Here is a 20,903-nt window from a genome sequence, read left to right on the forward strand (position 1 = left end):
TATTGTACCATGATGTTAATAATGCTACTGTAACTAAAAAAATTCATTTGTTTGAAATGTTTGTATGAACTTGCAGACGTTGCAGTTGATTATATATATTTATCATCCATTAAAGACTTTTGTAAGAGATATCGCTGGCATTATAATTTGCGATATCTCCTGCGATATTCTCCGCATGAGATCTCGCTTCTTATAATCTTGATTGGTCAAAAATATTTAATTTTATTCACAAGACAATGTTTTGTTACGTCACTGTTTGTTTCAGCGCTAAACCTACCATTAGTGACGTCACGCCACTGCCGTTCTTCTAGTTAACGAGTCTACCGCTAACATTCAACCCACATTACTGACACTGATTATAACTCGCAAATGAAAAGAATGATAATGGATTTATAAAAAGAATACCCCCTCGTGTCTTGTGATATCACAATTTATCAACTCGTACTGATAAATTATGATATCACAAGACACTCGGGGAGTATCCTCTATGTATCACAAGTCTGTAAAGCCTTACAATTATTGAGAAAAAAAAACCCCACACATTATTTTTCTTTGTAGGTACTTTCACTTTTGAAAATAAATATTTTTACGCTTGTTCTTGTTTGTTGACAATTTCTTATTATTATTTTCAGGCTGGGGTGTCATTAAACATTCATTCATTCATATACTTCTCTTCTTTTTCTTTTCTTTTTTTTCACTTGACGTATTTGTCGTAAGGGGCGGGACGTAGTCCAGTGGTAAAGCATTCGCTTGATGCACGGTCGCTTTAGGATCGATCCCCGTGGGTGGGCCCATTGAGCTATTTTTCGTTTCAGCCATTGCACCGCGACTGGTATATCAAAGGCCGTGGTATGTGCTATCTTGTCTGTGGGATGATCCATAAAAAATAACCCTTGCTACTAATGGAAACATGTAGCGGGTTTCCTCTCTAAGACTATATCTCAAAATTACTAAATGTTTAACATTAAATAGTCGACAATGAATAGATCAATGTGCTCTAGTAGTGTCGTTAAACAAAAGAAATACAAACAAAGAAAAGAAAAAAAAACGTTTGTCATAAAAAGACCGGGAGCTCAGAGCCGTGAGCTCAAATGAACGGGGTACTAATATCCGAGTACATGGGACAGTTGGGGAGTAACACAAGACAAAGAAAGAAATGGATTTCTGCCGAGACCCCCTGCTGCGTGTGAACCATGGGAACTCTTAAATGAACCCTGAACTTTGTCTAACTCAAACACTGGAGGTACTAGCCCGAGTACTCTGACTGTAAGAGCTAGACGGACATTTGGACAGTTATACGCTCTCATTACAGTCAGAGATCAACCTATGTATTTTTTTGGCAATTCCTGACAACCAAAAAGTTGCCAACGATTCCCGCTCTAATACCACACCAATCCTATGTTTGACGTCAAATACCTTTACATCGAGGGGCCGTCTCATACTAAGCGACGTTACAACATGGAAGAGTTGGCTAATGCCGTGTACAAATTCCTGTTCTACGCAACCGTCCACTTTTATCCTCGAAACGTTCTTTACAGCATGCACATTCCATCGCAGAAACACAAAAGGAAACTAATCCTTGTTGTAACGTCGCTTGGTATGAGACGGCCCCTGTAACTGCTGCACAAGGCGGAATCGCAGTCAGAGTACTCGGACTATGGAGGTACCAGTCAGAGCCACTACAAACTGTGCACACTGCCAACCTTACTGCACAATGAAAAAAAAGAAGTTTGTTTTCTTTAACACCACTAGCGCACGTCGATTTATTAATCATCGGCTATTGGATGTCAAACAGTTGGTAATTTTGACATGTAGTCTTAGAGAGGAAACCCGCTACCTTTTCTCATTAGTACCAAGGGATCTTTTATATGCACCATCCCACAGACAGAATGGCACATACCAAGGACTTAGATATACTGTACAATGAGGTCATAAACGACCACCCCCAGGCGCCCCCAAAGGGCCTCAAAAGTTGGGCTAGCTCAAAAATTGGAAGTACCAGGTTAAACCAAGTTTAAATTTTAAAAAGTGCATCCCACTGACTAAATCATTCTATATACATGTAATTGGTAAAATTCACAAATTGTCACACAAAATCACACAGAACATTAGCAAAACAACACTATATTGGCTTGAAAACGCATCCCTGGGAATCTATGATTATATATATATATATATATAATTAAATTATCGTTAAATTTAAGAATTGACAGCAATTATTTGGTTCACGGAATTATGAACCCCCCCCAACCCTCCCCCCCCCCCCCCCCCCCCCCCCCCCCCCCCCCCATATCCACACTATGACTTCACGTAGTCATTTTAAATGGTGTGTGCGTGCTTATATGCAGTTACAATTCAAGTATTGGTCACACACACACGGATGGATGGATGGATAATTATATACGTTTTGTTTTTGTGCTAAATACTAGTTGTAATTTTAATGTTTTTAATGTCATGTTCTTTTTTGTTTTGTTTTGTTTGTTTCTTTCTTCTTTTTTTTTCTTCTTTTTTAAGTTTAGTTGTTTGGGGATAATCCTTTGTCCCTTGGGACTTTTTTTATTCTTTTTTTTTAAATCCTTCACTTTATCCTTTTTGTTTGTTTATTGTTGTGGTTTTTTTCTTTTAATTAATTTATTTACTTATTTTTTATTATCAATATATTTTTATTATTATTTGTTTCTTGTTTATTTTGTTGGGTTTTTTTTTTGGTATTTTTTTGGGGTGGGGGTGGGGGGTGGGGGGTGAGTGGAGAGATTGTGATAAAAGACAAATTGATGTAAAAGGAGATAAGAAAACCTCATTTTAGCGGTTTGGTGGCCCTGAAAAGGGCCGTTTGAAAATTTGGTGTTACTCCCTTGGTGTCTTTGCTGAGTTTTGGGTTGGTTTTTTAATTTTTGATATTGTAAATTTTTTTTTATCCTAGGCGATTTGTGTGCGCACTATTTGTCTGGACATCTTTTTTCTCCGTCTTCTTCCCCGGCTTTCTCGGCATTTTTGCCTTTCTCGCACGTGCACTCACACTTGCACTTGCATTTGGTTGCATTTGATTCCTTGGATCCCTTGGATTCTGTGGATCCCTTGGATGAACTAGGCTTTCCACTGCTAGCCGCACGTTTCGACGAACTACGCTTTCGACTTTTCGATCGACTTCTCGATGCCCCACTTTTCGCCGCACCTTTCTTCGAACTAGGCTTTTGTTTTCGACGTCGCGATCCACTTCTCGATGCACCTTTCGACGAACTACGCTTTCGTGTTTGACATCGAGATCCCTTTCTCGATCCACCTTTCGACGAACTACGCTTTCCTTTTCGACTTCTCGATCCACTTCTCGATGCTCCACGGCTTGCCGCACCTTTCGACGAACTACGCTTTCGACTTCTCGATCGACTTTTCGCTGCACTTTTGGATCGCTTTTGACCTCGCGATGCTGCACTTACTTTCTTTTCGCCTTTCTCGTCTTCCTCGGTTTTTTCGCTTTTGCATAAGGGTTTTGATTCCTTACATTCTTTGGATGACTCGGTTTCTTTGGATCCTTTAGATCCCTTCGACGATGAACGGCGTTGACGCTTTGCTTGAAGTGCTGCGTTGCCACCGCGTGATGCTGGACGTTTTCGACGTCTCGATCCACTTTTCGATGCACCTTTTGATTTACTTTTTGATGCCCGACTTCTCGATGCTTTTTTTGATCGTTTCTGACCTCGCGATCGACTTGATGCACCTCGTGACCGGCTTCTACTAGATTTAGCTGGTTTTCCCGATTTACATCGCGATTGGCGACGTCCGGACCGTGATCTACCTTTTGATGCACTTCTCGATGCACCTTTTGATGCTGTACTGCTCTTTCCTTTTCGACGTCTCGATCCACTTCTCGATGCACCTCGTGATGCACGGCTTCTTCTAGATTTAGATCCTACCGATTTACTTAGCGATCTACCTTTTGAGGCACCTTTTGATTGGCAACGTCCGGAATTGCTTTTTGCAGCTTTAGATTCTCGCGATTTACTTTGCGATCTACCTTTTGGTGCACGTCGGGATTGGCTTCTTGCAGATTTAGATCCTCGCGATTTACTTCGCGATCTACCTTTTGATGCAGGTCGGGGTCTGCTTTTTGCTGATTTAGATCTACTTTGAGATCGTTGCGATTTACCTTTTTTTGGTGCACATCCGGATCGGCTACTTCTAGATTTACTTTTACTTCGAGATACTCCTTTTTTAGACTTGGTGCGGCCTCTTGATGCACCACCTTTTGGTCGACTACCCTTTGAACGACCACCTTTCGACTTGCCACGTTTAGATCTACTTTGCGATCCTTTTCCTTTTCGGCTGCCACCTTTACCACTGCGCTTACCGCCTTTACCACCTTTTTTACCTTTCCCACTTGGACGTTTAAAACAAGGGTCGTCTTCTTCAACAGACTTGCCAAAACCAAGACGGTAACGGCCAGTGACGCCAGAGGTTTTTGAACCTTTCGGTCGAACCAAAATGCCCCTTTTCAGGGCTTCCCTGAGTGCTTTCCTTATCTGCCCTTTCAGCAGTTGTGGAGGGACATTTGCCATGCTGGTAGTGGCAATGTATTTTCGAATTGCCTGAGCAGATGTTCCCTTTTTGTCCTTGATGATGCTGATGGCATCCACAATTTTCATGATCATGGACGATGGAGTCTTCATTGGTGGGGATGTTTGTTTATCACTGCTAGTAGATTCAACACCATCATTTGTGGCTCCTTCATCGACGGGTGTTCCGCATCTAGACGACTCGGACTGGGCCGACCCAGACCGGGAGGTAGACACCTTCGTTTCCATCATTCGTATCGAAATACTAACTGGAAAAATAAGATAGGTAGCGTCCTTGGTTACGGAGCGTGCTTATATAGGAAAACCGCGGACGCAAAAGAAGGCAATACCGGAAGTCGTTAGTCTTTTACGGAACGTTGTTCTCAAGTGTGTTTCTGATGCTAACGTTACATAATTTTGTAATTTATTATGAACATTTTATTACTTGCATTTAACACATAACTGTTCCCCCCCAGTATGCTATCTTGCTTTTTTTTCAAAATGTAAACAACCCGCCAAATGTCGTTTTGTATTATATTAATAATGTGACTTGTGTCATCCATCTCCATTGCTAGTATTGTTGTTTATCTCATATTAATAATAGTATTAATAATATATTTAAAATTATGCTATTTTAAGTTTTGTTTTATAACTTATGATATATATATACCACAATCAATGAACAAATTAAATTGAATATTTTAATAGATATAGGCCTAATCGCTTGGACCGATTTCCCATGATTAAAAACCTTTTTGAGTCTCAGACTAAACTACTTCAGTGTCTAGACGCTTTTGCAAGACATCAGAATTGTTTTTCTAAAATGTTGTCTGTTAACATATAGGTTCACGGCTGGTAAAACTCTTTTTACAGATGCTTGCCAAAAATATATGGACCTTATATGTTTTAACATAAATATATTTCTGTATATCTGTTTATACATTTATTAAAACTTAGAATGCAGCTTATATTTTTTAACCAAACAATTTTACCATTATAACTATTCATTTGTTCAACTTTTAACACAATCAGAATTGTTATATTCGTTTTCCTAAAATGTTGTTTGTTAACATAGGTTCTCGAGGACTTTGTAATTTGTCTTAAAATATTTAAACTATATATATATATTATAAATTAGAAGTACATATTTTGTTGAACAACATACATGTTTTGATAAAACACTGAAAAGTTTTGTTTTGGCAAGTATCCGTAGAGAGTTTTGTCAGCAGACGCCATGACAATCGTGCGACTTCAATAACAAAATAGCAGTACAGCTGAGAACAGACAAAAATAGTTTTTAAAAGTAAGTTTTATAAATCCCAACAGTAATTATGAAGATTCCACACGGATTAATATACGCCTTTCCTTATTAAGAAAAAAAGAAGAAGAGAGAGTACTGTTTGAACCATGTGCAGCTGCCAGTTCGGCACCGTAAATATGTATAGCGCATGTATATGTCGTCTATTGTCAGATCTGTAATTTGTGCCAGCACAGACACGGTGTGTTTTGTCACATTTGATTCAGTGCGTTTCATACCAGACCCAGCTTCGTTGTTTTGAGCCTAAGACTAGTGTTGGAAATCAGTTGGAATACCATCATCCTGCAGCAGATACAACTGGTTGGCACCAACCGATTAACTTTTGATTAAACTATTGCTTAAAATTATAACTTATGAAGGATTAGAATTATAAGGGCCATGCATCTATTGTTATACTTACCAGGATCTTAGACCTTACAAATATCTAATTGTACTTTTAATAACTATTTAATATATTGTTTGGAATTAATTATTGAAAAAGACTTGTTTAATCTCAGGGCAGCATGGCCGCTGCGCTCATTAAGGCAAGATGGTGCTAGACTATTGAGGCATGGTGCTAAAACAAGCTAGAGAAAACACTATCAGACTATACAAAAATATTTTGTGACTTTTAGAATATTTGTAGGTCCTATTACTTTTTACAAGTAGAAAGTAATTACATGTATATTGTTTTGCTTTATTTACTTTATTCACACATATCCTATTGACCACTTTGGAAATGTTTTATTTAATGACACACTCAACACATTTTATTTACGGTTATATGGCGTCAGACATAGATATTGAGAGAGGAAACCCGCTGTCGCCACTTCATGGGCTACTCTTTTTCGATTAGCAGCATGGGATCTTTTATATGCAACATCCCACAGACAGGATAACACATACCATGGCCTTTGATATACCAGTTGTGGTGCACTGGCTGGAACGAGAAATAACCCAATGGGCCCACCGACAGGGATTGATCTCAAACAGACCGCACATCAAGTGAGCGCTTTACCACTGAGATACATCCCGCCCCACCTCTCACAGATGGTCACAAATTGTTTCATCAATAATTGTGAAAAAAAAAAAAAAAAATTCAAATTACATGTATAACCACAAATATCAAAATCATAAATAATTACTCACCTTAAAACACTGAGATGGGAGCCCAACTCTATTTTATTAGAATATAGGAAGTGTTACATATGTAATACAGAACATGAATATCAATTTTTTTTTTTTTTTTTTTTTTTTTTTTTTTTTTTACAAGATCCTGGTATGATCAAAACCAGTTTAATCATACTAATACATGGGTATTTGGACATTTTAAAGTATATACATTTTTTTTTATCCATTTTATTTTTAGATATCAAACAAAATTTTCATTACATGTATTTTATGTATGATAATCATTGTATGATTTTTGTATTCATATGCCACTGTATTTTATTTAGATTTAGGACTAGCTGTGGCACTTGTTGACACAGAAGTAGGGCTAGTCAATTTTAAATCACCAAGCCCATGGACAGTAGATTTTTAAAAAATTCTAAAGAGACATGGATTTTAGTTTAAAAAAAAAATTATAATTAATAATTCAGTAATATGTATTATCTGTTTGTGCTTAGTCTAATAAGTTTATACTTCCTTTTCAAATTATTGTTTTGACATTATGCAAATATTTAATAATAATAATAATAATTAAAATATATCCTTCTATAAGTGTACATGACACCCACACGTACTCCAGAATGCATCTAAAAGCAACTGAAATTTCAAAAACATTTTATGGAGGAGCATGCCCCCAAACCCTCCTAGCATTTTTGCCCTTTGGTGCTCAGTTTAGGTCTGAACAAAAATCCTGCAGGAAACACTGGTTATGAATTAAGCATATGTGGACAGTTGTAATATCTTCAAGGGCTATAAGCCTGCCAAAAATAGGCAAATTCCCCAAATTTCAGTTTTCTCTCTTGAGCCATTGTGAAAACAAGTGCAGAAAATCAAATGTTGCACAGACGGATGGACAGATGAAGGAAAAACGCCTAGTTACATGTATCTCCAGTTGTACTGGTAGCGGACTGAAAAACTGAAACACACAAACTGAAAACACTAACACCATGAAAATTTTCTTCTTTTTTATTCAATAAATTTTTTAATATGTTTTTATTTTTAATTATTTATTTTTTGTTGAGGCCATGATGTGTATATTACCACTATACCAAAGAGCAACTTTGACATGATTTTCTCCATTTATTGAACTCCTACATGTATGTAGGGTCAAATAAAAGGAAACCATTGTAACTACAGCATTAGAATTGTGAACAGTGGCATGACATCATTGATACAGGGGCGGAACATAGCTCAGTGGTACAGCGCTTACCTGATGCACAATCGATCTAGGATCAATCCCCGTCAGTGGGCCCACTGGGCTATTTCTCGTTCCTGCCAGTGCTCCATAGCTGGTGTAACAAAGGCCATGGTACATGTATATACTACTCAAAAGAATTTAAGGGTCAGACGATATTTTCGACATTATTTTCTGAATGTCAATTATATTAGCTAGACCATAATGTCACGCATGGTATTGTTCCATTTTGACGAAAGTGGGTCTAAGCAACCCATAAATGAATTAAAATCCACTGTCATTGACACTGTCGACTAGTTCTAATGGCGAAAAGATGCTTACATTTGCATGTAAATTAGGGTGAAAGCCAAAGGTCTGCTAAGTGCCCATAACTTGCTTTTTCACAAAGCACTTCATTTGCACGCTTTGCACGTGTATTCCATGTTCCCAATGCTGAATTTCCATATAATTGGAGCTTGCGTTCGTTTACGGTGCACACTCCAAATTCGATAATGGTACGACTTCAACTGACTATCGAAGATCGAGGAAGGGCTATTGCTTGGCTTCAGGATGGCAATATGCAAAGAAATGTTGCTCTGAGACTTGGTGTCAGTCAGAGTGTCGTTGGCCGACTGTGGCAACGGTACCAAGCAACGAATTCTGTTCGAAATCGTCCACGTTCGGGAAGACCCCGAAGCACTACAAATAGAGAGGACCGCTACATCACCAATATGGCTCTACGTCAACGCACAACCACTGCACGCCGATTACATGACAATCTGCGGACTGCGACTGGAACTCGAGTGTCTGATCAAACCATACGCAATCGTCTGAGAGCCAATAATCTACGCTGCCGTCGCCAGGCTGTTCGACCATTTGTCAGAATTACCAAATGTTTGACACCCAACAGCTGATGATTAATTAATGTACTTTTCACAAAGTTTGACTGGAATGTAATCATTTATGACAACATTATCAGTACATGCAAATATGTGTGAATAATGAAACACTCCCAGCAACTCAGCTATTTGGTATTCAACATATGATTATTACAACACCTTCTCATTTTGGAGTGGTGGGGGGGTGGGGGGTGGGGCGAGAGATAGCGAGAGAAAGTTAGAGACCGAGGAAATCTGTTGCTGCACACATCTCACTCCAAAAAAAAAAGCAGCAAAAGGTGCATTTTCACATAAACAGGACAGTACATGTACATATAATGGCTTCTAATAATGACATGTTTCATTTAACGATGCACTCAACACATTTTATTTATGGTTATATGGTGTCAGACATATGGTTAAGGACCACATAGATATTGAAAGAGGAAACCCGCCGTCGCCACTAAATGAGCTACTCTTTCCGATTAGCAGCAAGGGATCTTTTATATACACCATCCCACAGACAGGGTAGTACACACCATGGCCTTTGATATACCAGTTGTGGTGCACTGGCTGGAACAAGAAATAGCCCAATGGGCCCACCGACGGGGATCGATCCCACACCGACCGCGCATACCGTTATGAGGTATAGATAAGGCAATTCCAACCCGAGGGACAACATGGGTTTTTTTTAAATGAGGGCCGAGATTTACATTTTGTTGGAATTGCCTTATCTAGACTTCACAATGGTGATCGATTCTTTTTCTTGACCATTTAATTACAGTAACAAAATATTCATTTTGTAATCTACAGTTTAAATAATTCAACAGAATTCTGACAAGTATGAGTTATAATGTTAATCGTCGGAACACATGAGTTGTGACGTCTGTCATATTTAGAAATGTTACCATAGTTTGACACCCAATAGCTGATGTATTTTTCGTGCTGGGGTGTTGTTAAACATTTGTTGATTATTTTTTACAAGGCTAGCTCTGGGTGAGCAAAATGTTTTGCCAAATTGTCTATTGAACTTAAAAAATTGCAGAAATCGCCAGTTACTTTGTAAAAAATGTCAATTTTTACATGAAATTATTTCGCCAAATTAAAATAAAATTCGCAAACTACTTTAAAAATTCACAATTGGTGAATTTGGCGAGTGCCAGAGCTAGCCCTGATTTAGAAATTGTCTAGCCCTGGATGGTCAAACAGATTTATCTAGTACCATGCAAAAGCTGGTTAATTCAGTCGGTGGGCAAGACATTTTATATACACTGCACAGTCTTCTCTCATATTCACAATTCAGCAGTGTGCTGATGCCTCAACTTGAATCACCTCAAATTAAACACTATGTCCATAGCATCCAGTAATTATGGCTTGACACACAAATGTTATCCAAGGCTGTTCAATAAGTACGAACTTCAAAACAGACAATTTTACTCCCACCTCAATACAATTTCCTAACATACATTTTGACTGAAAACGTAACATTTTCCACAATTCTCCCAACAGTCTCATCTTGAGTGTTACGTAACTATTTAATGACCCCACATACATCAAACTGCATTCATTCCAATGTTCACAGTAATTAGCAGTCGATGCTAAGAACGACTGTTTGTGTCACGTCACCACCTCGTCCCTGAATGCGAGACAGATGACCGTTTGTGTCAAGTCACCACCTCGTCCCTGAATGCGAGACAGACGACTGTTTTCTGATGTCCGCTATACTCTCTCTTCACCTCCCCAGTGTCCACACTCCACAGTCTGGCCATCTGGTCAGAAGAAGCTGCAAGGATAAAACAAGAATTCCGCAAAATTTAATGTCTCACCTACCATAAACATGTTCAGTGTCGCTGATAGTTGCATCCATAGATTTTCATCTCAATGGATTAAAAAACACACCAAAAAAACAACAAACCCCACAAAAGCATTCTGAGAGTAGTGCTAAAGCAATACATGTTCCCTACTAGGCCCAACAAATTGTTATAATCTCCTAAATTCAAGGGCCATAACTCTGTGAAAAATGCCAGAGCAAGCTATTTTATAAACAGTTTTTCTTACAGCCCAGCATGTGACAAATTGTGTGAAATCTTAAGTCAAGAATAATGTTATCTTGCAGTGAGTCCACGTGGCATACAGTAAACATTTAATTTCGCAGCAGCTCCGAGACACCTAATTAGGTCTGTGTTGTTAATACTTCGAAAATGTACTGGCGGCAGGAAGTAATTGTAAACAATAACAAATCATCTTTGGATGGCACACTGGAAAGGGTCATGGGTGTTTCCAGCTGTGTGCACAGTAACCTTATCCTACACTGAGATGGTGAATTGGGCTCCCTGGTATTGTAACAGGTTGCTAGAAGCTCTTAACAACTTTAGAAAAACAATTTGTCAAACAAAGCAAAGCCTTAAAACCAGTTATAACAGATATATTTGTTATACTAATTATTACATGAAATGTAAGCTATCATACCAGTTATAACAGATATATTTATAACACTAATTAAACAGGAAATGTAAGCTATCAGAGTAAACTGCTCCATTTGTAGTGTTGAGCTACTGACTGAATTAATAATCAACCGTTAAGATAAGTTAATACGTTTAATGATTTTTAATACACAGTAATTTAAACAAAACAAAATGAATACAGGGCCAATAACTATATTCGGCATTTTTCCTTAAAAGTTTTCACTCGTTCTAAAGTGTCTACATTTTGACATGTTCTAAAACAAATGTTCTTCAACTTAATGATTTAAACAGCAATTTAGAGAGAATAAAATAACAAATATATTTACAATCAACGTGTAATGATTCCTAGCAGAATGCGCATTTTCGTAGGTTTTACAAAAATCTCACTGAGTGTAAGATGTTTGCATGTAACATGGGTCAGATATTACTGAAACAATGTTTAGAAGTTATATGTGATAAAAACTTATTAAAATAATATGACATTAGCAAATAATTACCACAATTTTACTGTCCCTTAATTCATTTTGTTGAGTACATTTTAAATATGCAAGTAATACTACTAAAGGTACCTGTGTTGAAACCGAAATCTATTGATTAATATCCTTTAAATTGCACATACATGCACTAGCGTATCCGGGTAGCCAGGGATTGGGCACAAGAGGATCTTGCCTTCTCGAATATACCTCTTTTACATTTCACAATACCAACTTTTATAATGCATGTCACCCCATAACATGTGTAAAAGCAGTGCCCTCCATCTCCACTCCACCCCCAATAAACAATCCTGGCTACCCTAATATATATATTAGTATATATATATATGCCCCGTTAGGGTTTATTGACTAGTTGGATATTGGCATGGATGGGAAAGAAATATTTAATGGCACGCCAGCACATGATATTTTTATTGAATCGTGATCTACAAAACAAAGCTGGCTATGACATAGCACAACTCGAAACGAATCCGGCAAGTGATATCTTGAAATCTGAGCTGGATTATTATCACATCTTAAGCCAGTGTCTTTACGCAACATTAATTTTCAATCCAGACCCCAGCATCTTGATCTGGAAGTTGTTTAAACCATAGTTATCATATGTCCTCTCTGTAAGGTATTTAGACACTTGGTCTGTACAATGCTGCATGCGTGTACAGGAATGAACTACTCTACTAGTCTTATCATATATAAATTGCAAATACATTGCGGTAACTGTAGATTAAAAATAAGACATTTTCAGGTATAGTTTCATGTTTTGATTGTCAATGTTTTGAAAAAATTGAATAAAGATTGTTGATTAAAATATTTAATAAACTGATGTTATAATAATGATAACAGTGAATGTCATTAAGTACAATAAGACCAGGTGTAAAAATATCTAAATACAGTTTAATGCATTCGTCATCAGCATTGATCTGATGCATGATTAAGTATAATGTTTGTCTAATGCGCTCGTAGAATGATATACATGTACACACACATATTTTATTTAAACACACTATAGCAGTAACCACTCTGTTATAATGACCAGAGATCCCTCATCATTGGAATATCTGAAATGTTATACAATTATTCCAGTTAATGTAGTAATATCTAGATATTTTAGTCCAGAAAATATGAATGTGCATACATTTCAACTACTACAATGAACAATATTTATTATTAGTATGCATATTTATTTTATGCCATTTATATAAAGGGGTCGCTTCTTCTAACCAATTAGTTATAATATGAACTACCATGAACGGACTCCGATTTAAAGAAAAATACTTGACCTTTATCTACTAATTCATGTTCAACTATATGTCAAATATTATATAATGTCTATAAAATATACAATGACTAGAAAAGTTACAATCGGTGTGATGATGTCTTTGAAATAATATAAACTTATTTCCCTCTATGCTAAGTAACTTAAAATATTTTATTGTGTATGGTCATAAAACATTTATCATCTATGGGCTGGCATCCTTTTCAATAAAAAAATTCCCAGGCATTTTCATTTTAAATTGCAAGTTAAATTTATTTTTTATATAATATTCAAATTGTCTACAAAATACAGACATACATGTGTGTAGCTAGACCATAATTTTTAACTATAAGGTTGTTGCATATGGGAGCCATGTTTAAAACAAAAGAAAGAAAGAAAGAAAGAAAGAAATTTTATATTTAATGACACACTCAACACAACTACAGGTATGTGGTGTCAGACATGTGGTTAATGACCACAAATATATTTTAGAGAGGGAACTATGGGAAACTATTTTTTTATTAGCACCAAGGAATCTTTAATATATGCATCATCCCACAGACAGGATAGTACATAACATGGTCTGTAACACCAGTTGTGAAGCACTCGCTGGAATGAGAAATAGTCCAATGATTCCACTAACAGGGATCGATCCTAGACTGACCGTACACCAGGCCAGCACTTTACTACTGGGCTACGTCCTGCCCCCGGCAAATTAATTTAATTATATTATTTTTTCTCTAATACACATAGTAACTATTCAGACTAAAATAAGGGAAAACAACTTTCCTGTTTAACTAGTTTCTCTATGTCTCTGTTCAGTTAATATTTTCTCAACTGCGTGTTTCTTCTGCAGAACTAAATGAACTCTGCAATCACTTCTGATTAAACTATTCACATAACTGACATTTATTCAGCAACTAGCTAACAACATACACATTTTACCACATTCCAGATGTCTAAGCACTACACACTTCCAGCCCCCCATTCCAGATGTCTAAGCACTACACACTTCCAGCCCCCCCCCCCCCCACCCCACCCCGCCCCCATTGTCAGCAATCCATCTCAGATTACCACCAATGGACTGGTCATTGTGATGCGTAAACAATTAATTCTAGCTACCTCTGCCAGCATTATTATTTCGTTGTAAGCCAAAACACCCAGCCAGAGATAGTTTACATAAAACACTTAGAGCTAGCATGTGTCATTAGCGTGTCATGCAGAATGGCACCTAGGATTCAATCTTCTCAGTTTACAACCCACCACAATCCAGTGTTGTGAGCTAACCTGTTATGTCTGTCAGCTATGGGTGATACTACAAATTCTAGAGACAGAAAAAGGTAGTGCTGAAAACATGGTCATGGTTTTGGATCAATATCAAAACAATAACCAAATGTATGTGTATATCTTTGATTTTATGCACCAGATCAAAGCATTATAGTCCCTGATTTGTAAAGTTTTGTTTTATTTAACGACGCCACTAGAGCACATTGATTTTTAATCTTATCATCGGCTATTGGACGTCAAACATATGGTCATTCTGACACTGTTTTTAGAGGAAACCCGCTGTCGCCACATAGGCTACTCTTCTTTACGACAGGCAGCAAGGGATCTTTTATTTGCGCTTCCCACAGGCAGGATAGCACAAACCATGGCCTTTGTTGAACCAGTTATGGATCACTGGTCGGTGCAAGTGGTTTACACCTACCCATTGAGCCTTGCGGAGCACTCACTCAGGGTTTGGAGTCGGTATCTGGATTAAAAATCCCATGCCTCGACTGGGATCCGAACCCAGTACCTACCAGCCTGTAGACCGATGGCCTGCCACGATCCCTGATTTGTATGCACTCTATCAACGTATTATGCAAGTCCCTGATTCGTATACACTATATCTAAGCAATACGTGTGTTGTAATTCCCAGATTTTATGCACCATGTTAAAACAATATATACGTGAGTTTTCATATGTATATACACCATAGCAATGCATATACATGCATGTATAAAACACCGGAGAGGGGCGGGACGTAGACCAGTGGTAAAGCGCTCGCTTGATGCACGGTCGGTTTGGGATCAATCCCTGTCGGTGGGCCCATTGGGCTATTTCTCTTTCCAGCCAGTGCACCACTACTGGTATATCAAAGGTCGTGGTATGTGCTATCCTGTCCATGGGATGGTGCATATAAAAGATCCCTTGCTACTAATAGAAAAACAATGTAGCGGGTTTTCTCTCTATGACTGTATCAAAATCACCATATGTTTAACATCCAATAGCCGATAATTAATAAATCAATGTGCTCTAGTGGTGTCGTTAAACAAAACAAACTTTTTTTTAAAACACAGGAATAAAATATATCAGGTCAGGTCAGGTCAGAGGGTTTAACGTGCACATTCAGAGCAAGCTGTTGTAGCGCACGCCTGTCCTGGGCACAGGTGTCGGCTTTGGCCGGCTCCTCCGTCCAGGATAGGAAAAGTGGGGGTGGTGGAAGGAAGGACCACCTGCACTTGAAGGTGCAAGGTAGCACCAGCAGTCCGGCCGGGGCTGGTAGCAGGTGGGGTGTGTTTATGGGTACATAAAATATATGTAAGTCCCTGATTTATATACACCCTATCAAAGCAATATGAAAGTCTCCAATGTGCATGTAACATATCAAAGCAATATAGGTTTAATTCCTCGATGTTTATGTACCTCCGAACATTGACAAACACATTAAAGTAAAATAAACTATGGGGGTATATGAACATACAGCCATACAAAAATTACCAGTCATAAAATATATACACTTTGGTGACTAGATATCAGCACCAAAAAGATCTTTGTCAAGTAATTAATTAAACACTTGGGTAAATATTTGTCGTTTTACGGACAATCTTTAGATGTATAATATTCTGTAGTTGAAATGTTTTGAAACAGTATAAAGTTAAATTTTGTAATATCCGAGCATTATTATCATTGCATAAACAATGGATTTGAACATACTAGCGTATTTTCTAAAATATTGTAGAATATGGTTTTTTCGTATGTTATCACACAATCGGCAAATAAGTTGAAAATGATATTCATCTTCTACGTCTTTACATATATAACACATTCTAACATCTAATAAAATAGGTTTAAGCTTGGTCTATTGCCCTGTTTCGACCGATAATCTGTGTTATGTCATATGAAGATAGTCAAACAATGCAGATTTAAATTCTTTGTTTGTTTTGCATTTCCATATACGAACCATTTGATGTAAAGACTTTACCTAAACATGAAAATCTACTTACAGTTTCTACATTGCTATCGCCATACTTAAACTCCATATTGTTTGACAACTGTACCCCTTTCGAATATCATGATCTTTCTCTTTTCAGTATTCACATATAATTTACAACGTATATCCTATAATCACGAATAGTATCTAAACATAATTGTAAGTCATCCTTATTATCTGCCAATAAGTCTATGTCTCATCTCCATACAATAGTAAATTTAATTTGATCATTCAATATCGATCCCCTTAAAACCTTTAACTTGTTACGGTAATATACACTGTAGACAAGAAAAGGGAAATACGTTCTCCTTATCTTACTACATCTGTACACATACACACAATGTTCAGATCATGTGCCATGCATTTTAACAAACGATTTTGTACAATTATACATTCTACATATACTATTTAACATTCTTCCTTTAATTTCATTTTTTAAGTTTATACCATAAATTGTCACACTACATAATGAAACTCTTTTAAAAAATCAACAAAGGCGCAACATAATTTACGGATATCTACAAAATGCATAATCAGAGAATGTATATAGGCTATATATACATATATATTATCTGTAGTGCCCACGCCTGTGCGGAATCCAGACAGTCCTTCAGTATAATAGGTTTCTGCCAAATACTTAGGTGATTGATCAATATTTCAGTAAAACATTGAATAAAGTTTTTCTTGATAGTTCAGCAATTTCTATTTATTTATTATTTTTGTGTGATTTTTTATTAAAAAACATTAGAGTGGTAGTTTTTTCAGGGATGGTCAGATAATCGGAACTACAAATATTCTTTTGTTTTGCCTTATTGTATTTTAGTTATACTAATTTCGATTTTTGCGCCGTAATTTTATTACGGATGAAATCTTTTATGTTTGTCCAGTGTCGCGATTGCAGACAAGGTTCTGCAGCTATACACTGATCTATTTGCTTCTTCCCAGGAAGACTCTCCATTGCGAAGTAGCGATGCAGCTGCCTTTGCACCTCCTCTCTTTCTTCTTTGTTCCATGAAATTTTTCGTCCTTTTGGAACAGTTGTTTCGAGCACATCATTATTTTACTTTTCTGTAAAGAGACGTGTGTTGAAGGGTTAATATGACAGGAACAAACTATATAGTTCACAAAATATTATATACAAATGAAACATTTGATGTCTTGGTTTGAAGAATTATAGACTGACAGTTAAAACAATAAGTTACTAATAAATGTAATTATAACCAACTAATTTCTTTACTACTAGAAATGTTTTTTAAATTACTAGTTTCGTGTCATTTTTAAATTGTCATGTCAGTTTGAAATTGTATACGTTTTTCTACGTTTCTTTGAGAAGCCATTGTTTATATCGGGTTAAGGTATATTGGAATTTTAATATGTTCAAGCTAATTATGCAATTGTATTTGTCTAATTAATTTTTAATTATCTATCGCAAATAAATGTTAAAATAGTAAAATATGGTTCATGCAGCTGTGATAAAGCACTTTTAAAAACGTACTATTCAACCTTAAATAAACCTATATGTATAATATAAATTTTTAATATTAATTTTATTTAATAAGTTGACTTCTAGTTGTGGACATAAATAATGTATAAGATAGTTCCAGTAAAATAGGATGCTTGCGCGATACAAACAGAATACAGGGTTTTTCTTTCTTTCTTTTTAATTTGTTCCTTTATTTTTGATGTTGTTGCTTTTGATTTTATTTATTTATTTATTTATTTATTTATAATATTCATTATTTATTTATTCATTTATTATTATTATTAATTTTATTATATTTTTGGTGGGCCTATGTTTATTATTTTGGGCGGTTTGGGTGGGGGTTATGCGTGGGACTAATACATACGTCAGAATATTTAAGTTACGTTATGATAATTTCAAAAAAAAAGATATCGAAATATTATTGTTGTTATATAAACGTTTGATGCCAAAAGAAACATGTGGTAGAACATGCAACACGTTTCCAAACTACATCTTTATATATTATGCATGGAGAGTAACATCATGTAACAAAATTATTAGAATTGTTATACTATGAATTATTCGCACCTTTAATCATTCTAAAAGTAATAAAAACATTTAAATAATGAATAAAAAGACATATTCCATTACTTACCGACATCGAATTCAGCTAAAATTCCTCATGGCTGAAGAGTAGACCGGACTGGTGTGAGGGATGTCCCCGGTTTGTTGGTGTGTATTCACACTTATGTCCCCGTTTCGCGGCATTTACCAACGCACACAGACACACACACACAGACACACACACACAGACACGCACACACACAGACACACACACACAGGCCTCGAAATTCGGTGTTAAAAGGGCAGGCTATAACAGCCTTTAAAAATCTAGGAAATGAAGGGCACCAAGGCTAACCTAAAAGGCACAAAGGCTACATTCATACATTTTCAAAGGGCACCAAGGCAGTCTTTTTTTAGGAAGTCAATTTAACCAGAAAAAAACTTTTTATCTGTAATTCTGTTAAATTGGTCATTCATCAATAAATCAAAGTATTGTACATGGGCGTGCATAGGATTTTGAAAAGGGGGGTTCCAATACATAGGATTTTGAAAAGGGGGGTTCCAAAATAGATTGCAGAGATATTGGGCATATATTTCTATGTTGAGTAAATATAATAATGTCAGATATCAATGTCAGATATATTAAATTATAAAAAAAGCAATTTCGGGGGGGGGGGGGGGGGGGGGGGGGGGTTCGGTTGAACCCATCGAACCCTTCCTATGTACGCCCATGTTGTAGTGGTGTCATTAAACAAAACAGTATTTAAAAAAAAAATTGTGGTGTCCTTAAAGACAACTTTGGTGGAGAGAGATTATGACGTATCTGGTCTCCTTAACCTTTAGACTACTGGATTAATTTTTAACAAAAACCACGTTGAGTGGGTACAAGTTTATAATTTTTACTCACATATATTCACTTAAATGTTTCAGTAAATACATGAAAGCAAAAGTTCATATATGAATGGCATGGGAAGTATATATGAATCGGTAAGTATTATTTTTCGTGTCTTTTTTTGTAATTTTTATTATTTTAGATCGGCTACATGGTGATTAAAATTAGGCAAAAAATCGAAAAAGTTGCGTTTACTTACGGGCATTTGTGGTCCAGTATTTATGTCCATTATTCCCGATAACAGTGGTTTTTCTGACCAGAATTTTTTTTTAAAACCCGAACTACGATTCATATTGCAATATTTGGTAATTTTCGTTGTTGGTAAAATGATCAAATTTATTATCAAATTAGCTGTTACAATCAGCTATCGATCCCTGAAAATTACCGCGACGTGCAGCCATTGTTGTCAAGCGAAAATACTTGCCGAAAACCACTTTTTGAACTCAAAATTTCAAGGTATTTTCAATTGAAAAAATCAAAACAAAAACCACCATTTTGAAAAAAAATCTTTTTTCTTTAATTATATTTCCGTTTCCGGTGAGTGTCGTGTGCAAAACGGCGGGAAATATGAATTGGGGAATGCACTGTATACAGTGTACAGTATATCGACTGACGTGACGTCGGGCGAGATATCTCGCCTGCAGTAGTCAGAAGGTTAAACAAACACTGCTGCTGTTCTATCTCATTACAGCAGGTAATGGATCAAAGTCCACTGGTTTCGGACCATCTGAGCAGATGGAGTATGACTGAAAGAAAATTATATTTGAATGGCTGGACAGTTATGTTAAAGTCTTAACATTAAAGAAATAAAATAAAATAATCTATAATAAAAGTAGATATGTTAATTTTATCTATTGGTTTCACTGTAGAATACAGGTACTAAGTTTCATAATTAACCAATCAAGATTTCTATTTCAATTTTACAATCTCATTAATTAAAAAAAAACCCAAAAAAACCAACAACAATGTTTTTACAAGTTTAGACATCTTTATTATTTTGTGGAGAATGTGTATTACGTTTCAGAACAATACAATCAAAGCTTTAGAAAAAGGGATGAAATGTTGAGTGTTAAATTATTTGAAATACAAATAATTAAATAAATAAATGTTCAAACCAAATCATTTAAGGTTTTAAAAATTTAATCTTTATATTATTTTTGTTGTAAATTCTATATTTAACAATAATAAAAAAATCCACCCTAATTTCAACAAACAAAATTGTAATAACAAGATTAACCAAATGACCCATATAATTATAGAATAAAAAATGTGGAGGGAAATCCCATTCTGTCATGTGACCGTATCCACAAAAACGTTAACATTGTCGGAGGACACCATGGCCTATTTTCTTAAGTATGTTTTCAGCATTTATGGATTATTTTTAATGTGTGTGTGTGTGTGTGTTAAATGGAGGTTGAGGGGGGTGTGTGCGTGGGGGGGGGAGCA

The 20,903-nt window shown here is 36.3% G+C and overlaps 2 protein-coding genes across 2 annotated transcripts in view; both read right to left on the reverse strand.

Moving 5' to 3' along the window:
* Positions 1 to 2,813: 2,813 nt before the first annotated feature.
* Positions 2,814 to 4,841, reverse strand: LOC121379142 (serine/arginine-rich splicing factor 4-like). The gene has a single exon (XM_041507628.1). The coding sequence runs from the start codon at positions 4,803 to 4,805 to the stop codon at positions 2,940 to 2,942; it is 1,866 nt and encodes a 621-aa protein (XP_041363562.1). The 5' UTR covers positions 4,806 to 4,841; the 3' UTR covers positions 2,814 to 2,939.
* A 5,284-nt stretch (positions 4,842 to 10,125) lies between these two features.
* LOC121379000 (target of rapamycin complex subunit lst8-like) overlaps positions 10,126 to 20,903 on the reverse strand; it is a 42,289-nt gene continuing 31,511 nt past the window's right edge. Inside the window, exon 10 of the mRNA XM_041507431.1 lies at positions 10,126 to 10,855. Within this exon, the coding sequence (XP_041363365.1) occupies positions 10,737 to 10,855 (119 nt within the window). The 3' untranslated portion in view covers positions 10,126 to 10,736. The remainder of the gene's footprint in view (positions 10,856 to 20,903) is intronic.

This window comes from Gigantopelta aegis, chromosome 8, assembly GCF_016097555.1.
Source record: "Gigantopelta aegis isolate Gae_Host chromosome 8, Gae_host_genome, whole genome shotgun sequence".
In the NCBI taxonomy this organism is placed as follows: domain Eukaryota; kingdom Metazoa; phylum Mollusca; class Gastropoda; order Neomphalida; family Peltospiridae; genus Gigantopelta; species Gigantopelta aegis.

Excerpts from the sequence above, each read along its gene's own strand:
- LOC121379142 (XM_041507628.1), bottom strand. The coding sequence starts at position 4,805 with ATGATGGAAACGAAGGTGTCTACCTCCCGGTCTGGGTCGGCCCAGTCC.